This window comes from Nicotiana tabacum, chromosome 1 (assembly GCF_000715075.1).
Source record: "Nicotiana tabacum cultivar K326 chromosome 1, ASM71507v2, whole genome shotgun sequence".
Classification (NCBI taxonomy): Eukaryota; Viridiplantae; Streptophyta; class Magnoliopsida; order Solanales; family Solanaceae; genus Nicotiana; species Nicotiana tabacum.
In genome coordinates, this window is record NC_134080.1 from 78,514,256 (window position 1) to 78,519,586 (window position 5,331).

Sequence of the window (5,331 nt, forward strand, 5' to 3'; positions counted from 1 at the left end):
TGTGTTCTCTTGTAAGAACACGCGGTTAGGGATGTTACGCGTCAAAAATCTGAACGGATTCAGGTATTTATGACTGGCCGGAATCCCTTATGCCTTTGTGAGTATTTTTTTACTGCTTCTTTTACTCGCATGATTGAAGTATTATTTACAGTTGTTGTTCGTTATTTGTTCTGTTAATTTCATGGTTTGAATGTGTTAGTTTAAGTTTTGTTAATTACTGTTGATTCTCAGCTTGATATTTGGTTGAATGATTATAAGTTCATGGTTTGAGAATTAGTTTTAAGTTCATTTAATATTAGTCGTGGTAGCTTAAGCTCAGTTTATTTTCGTTTAGCTTGTCTGAGTGGTATAATTGAACAGAATTGGTTCAGTCAGCCTGATTAGCTAGTTTCTGAATGCTAGTTGATTAATTTCAGTTAGTTTCAGAATGGTTTAGGATATTGGGTATAGCTGTTAAGGATGAGGGTAGGTTCAGTGATTTTGAAAGGCTTTCAGGGGTAATCTGGGTATGGAAAAGGGTAGTTTTGATAGGAATAGTAATATCAGGGTATAGGGAAGGGCAGTATAGGTATTGTATGGGTAGAGGAATACCTTAGGGCCTTCTAGAATGGGGTGCAAGTGTAGATTTTGATAATTATAGTGCAGTTACTTGTTTAGCAAGGTAAAAATAGAGGGACTAATTTGAAAATAGAGAGGGACTGATTGGTAAATCAGATTCTAGTCTATTCTCTTTGGGGTTGCCTATAAAAGGGCATAAAATGCCTTGGGAAAGGGGGTCTGCTCTCCATCTTTCTGCCTTGAACTCTAAGTCTTAATTGGAGCATTCATTATTGCTTTTGATTTCAATCAGCATTTTATTTTCCAAAAACTATTCAGAAAGCAAAAACATCAAAATATGGAGAAATTTGAAACAGCTTCACAGTTTCATTACTAGTTTTGGTTTCAGCTGTGAGGGTTAGAGGTATGTTAGGAGTGTGTTAAACTGATCTGTGGGAATTTGCTTATATTTTGGTTTCAAAGCAATCTGCCTGTGTTCCTGTGGTGTAACACTGCTGGGTTGGTTGTTGTTGCTGTTGAAAATAGCTGATTCCTCTCCTTTTCTCTATTTACATTCCAATTTCCAGGTACATTTCCCTGAATCTCACTGATGTATGCTCGTTGAAGTTGAAACAAAATGTTCCAGGGCCTGTTATTCATCTAAAAGCAGCCTGTATTTTTGATAGTGTAGTCTTATGTTATGTAATTGGTAGATATGTGTACAATTAAACTTGTTCAGTAGGGGTCGATTACATGTTGAATGATGCGTAATTTTGAACTGTTGAATTGTGCATTTGAAATAGCTTTGAGCATGGGCCTGGTCTGATCTGAAAGTTTGTGTGAATTCAATAGTCATCAGTAGAAATTAGACTTATGTATATGACATGAGAATTCATGAGTAAGTTTGATTACATTTAGCTTAATTATTGGTATTTTCGTCGTTATAGTGTAGTAGAAGGCTTGCTTTTGTTTTTAAGATTCTAAAATCGTGTGGAAGGCAAATCGTAATTATGGTAAGTAGATTGGTGTTGAAATCAGTTGGAAACTATGAGACAAACTCATTCATAATTGACTTAGTTCAATTTTGGTACAGCAGGTCTTAATAGGCAATTGGTAGGATAGATCGGTTAGGGATTTTTGGAGTTTCATGGCTTTTGTTAAAAGGAAGGTATGCATGTTCAGTGTAGTGACTCAGGGATATTATATTGATTGTTGCAATGAAAATATACCCCTCTTCGTTGGGCCGTTCAGACCGCATCAAGGCCATGAGACAGGCCCAATTCTCTTTTAAATTTGGTTCTTAGTCTATTTTAGTGTAATCTATTTCCAAATTAACTAGTCTTGTAGAGACACACAAATAAATAGGAAATCGTAGCTATTTCGGGATTGCTACTAGCCTCGCCTGAATAAATCACATGCGCGGACTGTCAACAATGGGCTATTAAAATGATTAGAAATTGGGATGGCCATTTAGTAAATTCCATGGTCTTCCTTAAAATCATATTACATTAGAATCTTTAAGCTCGATTTAATTGAATAACCTTCTTAAACTCGGGTGCGCATTGATGCGACCAAAATCCAAATCTCGATGAAGTCGAAATGTGTTGACAATTACGGGTGCATTGATTGCGACGGGGTTCGAAACGCGTTTTCACGACATTGTAATTCTTAAAAATAAACGATGATAGAAAAAAGTTTTACAAATTGAGACGAGCCTCACCGCGCAAAAATAAATGAATGTGGGGCCCTTAGTAAATAATTATCGAAATAATTAGAATTTGGGATGGCCGTTTAGCAAACTTCATGGCTTTTCCCAAAAATAACACTACGTTAGTATCTTTAGGCACGATTTAATTAAATAACCTTCTTAAAATTCGGGTGCGCATTGATGCGATTCAAATCCAAATCTCGACAAAGTCGAAATGTGTTGATAACTACGGGTGCATTGATTGCGACGTGGTTCGAAACGCGTTTTCATGACGTCGCAATTCTTAAAAAAAATATAATTATAATAAAAGCGGTGTAAAATTAAATAAAGGCACATAAGCTAGCATGTATTAAAATCGGATAAAATCAAATGCAACAGTTAAGCGACCGTGCTAGAACCACGGAACCCGGGAATGCCTAACACCTTCTCCCGGGTTAACAGAATTCCTTACCTGGATTTCTGGTTCGCGGACTGTTAACAGAGTCATAAATTTCCTCGGTTCGGGATTCAACCGGTGACTTGGGACACCATTAATCTCAAGTGGCGACTCTGAATAAGTAATAATTAAATCCCGTTCCGATTGTCCTTTAAAAGGAAAAACTCCTTTACACCCTTCGCGGGGTGTAGGTGAAAAAAAGGAGGTGTGACATATGCGACTCTGGACTCCATCTTCACCTGGATTTTCCATGTGAATCCATGTGAATATGGAGTAGTCATCCACTATCACAAAGATGTATCTTTTTCCTCCTCTGCTTTGCACTCTCACAGGTCCACATAGATCCATATGCTGAAGTTGTAGTGGCTTTGAGGTGCTCACATCTCTTTTAGACTTAAAGGAGGACTTCATATGTTTTCCTCTAGCACATGCATCACAGACCTTTTGCATCTTGAATTTTTACATAGGTAGATCATGGACTAGGTCCTTCTAAATTAGTTTGTTCAAAAGAGAAAAACTTGTGTGGCCCAGTATTCTTTGCCATAGTTCAGCATCATCATCACCAGCTTTCAGACAACTCAGATCACCACTTTGTAAGGACTCAAAATCAGCAACATAGATGTTCTTATATCTTTTGGCCACAAGTACTACTTTAGCAGTCACAAGATCAATGACTGTACATATTCTGGACAAGAATTCCACCTTGTTTCCTTTATCATAGATTTGAAAGACACTCAAAAGATTGTACTTAAGGCCATTGGCATTGTACACATTTTCAATAGAATGAGTGAGTGACTTCCCAACTTTTCCAACTCCAAGAATGTACCCTTTTTTTCCATTGCCAAAGGATACACTCCCTCCTTGCAGGGCTTTTAGTGAAAGAAAGTCCATGGTGTTCCCAGTCATGTACTTTGAACACCCACTATCCATGAACCATTGTTGACCGCTTCCTTTCACTGTTCCCTCTTTGTTGCCATCATCTTCATCATCATCTAATTGAGCCATCAAAGAAAAAGTTGAGTCATATTCAATCTCCTCGCCTTCAACTGCCATCATGGAACTATCACCAGTATCAGGTTCATCTTCAGACTTACTAGAGGAATCCCCCCATGTTGCAAGAGCCTGTCTCAACATATTGTTAGCGGATCTTTTTCTATTGAAGTACATGAAAGGAACCGGGTTCGTCTTAGCTGTTTTCTCATGGTAGTTCTTGGAGAATTCTTGCTTCAAAAGAGGACAGTCTTTCATGAAGTGTCCAGGCTTTCCACACTTGTAACAAAGATCATAGTTCTTTGGTCTGTTAGAGCTGTCCCTTTTTAGCATTTCTCCATTTTTTCTGACCATCTTCTGAAATCTTTTGGCTAAGTAAGCCATGTCACTGTCTTCTCACTTGAATTATTGTTATCAGCTTTAAGTACCATGTTGTTTTCCTTCTTTGGTTCTCTTCTTTCACTGTCTATCTTCCTCTTCAACTCGTAGGTCCTCAAATTTTCGATCAGCTCTTCTATGGTCAGCTCCTATAAGTCCTTTGATTCAGTAATAACATTCACTTTGCTTTCCCAGTATCTAGGCAGAATGCTGAGAATTTTCCTTACTAGCTTGTTTCTAGGAATAGTTTCACCAAGTGAGTGTAACTTATTTATGATGGAGGCGAATCTTGTGTGCATATCTTGAATGGATTCATCATCCCTCATTTTGAAGATTTCATACTCGGTAGTGAGCATATCAATCTTAAACTGTTTTACTTGTGTGGTTCCCTCATGAGCTTTTTGCAAAGCTTCCCATACCTCCTTGGCAGTGTCATAGGTGGAGATTCTATTGTACTCTTCACGTCCTATTCCACATTCTAGAATTTTCTTGGCACTAAAATTCTTCTCCACAGGCTTCTTGTATGCTTCAGTGTACTCTTTACTGGTTTTTGCCATTTAAAATGGAAGTACTTCCAGTACCTTGGTTGGAACATAAGGACCATCACATATGATATCCCATAACTCAGAATCCTCAACCATGATAAAATTATGCATTCTTGTTTTCCACCACCCATAGTATTGTCCATGGAGCCTAGGTGGTCGGTATGTAAATTGAACTTCTTCAAAATTTGGTGGAACATCCATGAAGATCCTTCCTAGGTGTTAGCCTGAAAGGAGGAACCCGCTCAGATGCCAATTGTTAGAATGTGTAAGTCCACTAAACAGTAGAGTACCTGGTTCTCTACGAGATTCTACTGAGAATGCTAATAAAAAGTATGTAAATAAGGTAGAGGATTTTTATGTGGAAAAATCTCACACAAAGGGATCCAAAAATCACGACCTACACCTGTAGGATTTCAACTTCACTAACTTGTAAAAACCAACAAGCCACTTTGTAATGACTCCATTACAAAGAATTTACTCAACTAACTTGTGGTACTCTTACCGGAAGCAACTTTGTGACTTCCTAGTTACAAAGACTTATACTAACTTCTGATGCTCTCACCAAAAGCCACTTTGTCACTCTACAGTTACAAAGGCTTTTGCTTATGACTAAACCTAGTCACAACATAAACTCAAGGATTTTACGGATTTACAATAGGATCCCTAATCATCGCTTCTAGCTAAGCAATTTAGGAGATACAATAAGTACAATCACAATGTTACAACTCAACTAGGAC

General features: G+C 37.8%; 1 protein-coding gene across 1 annotated transcript; it reads right to left on the reverse strand.

Moving 5' to 3' along the window:
- Positions 1-4,198: 4,198 nt before the first annotated feature.
- LOC142162916 (uncharacterized) lies at positions 4,199-4,606 on the reverse strand. Its single transcript, XM_075220047.1, has one exon. It carries the CDS (start codon positions 4,604-4,606, stop codon positions 4,199-4,201), a length of 408 nt encoding a protein of 135 aa, XP_075076148.1.
- Between the last annotated feature and the right edge of the window lie 725 nt (positions 4,607-5,331).

Excerpts from the sequence above, each read along its gene's own strand:
- LOC142162916 (XM_075220047.1), bottom strand. The coding sequence starts at position 4,606 with ATGGCAAAAACCAGTAAAGAGTACACTGAAGCATACAAGAAGCCTGTG.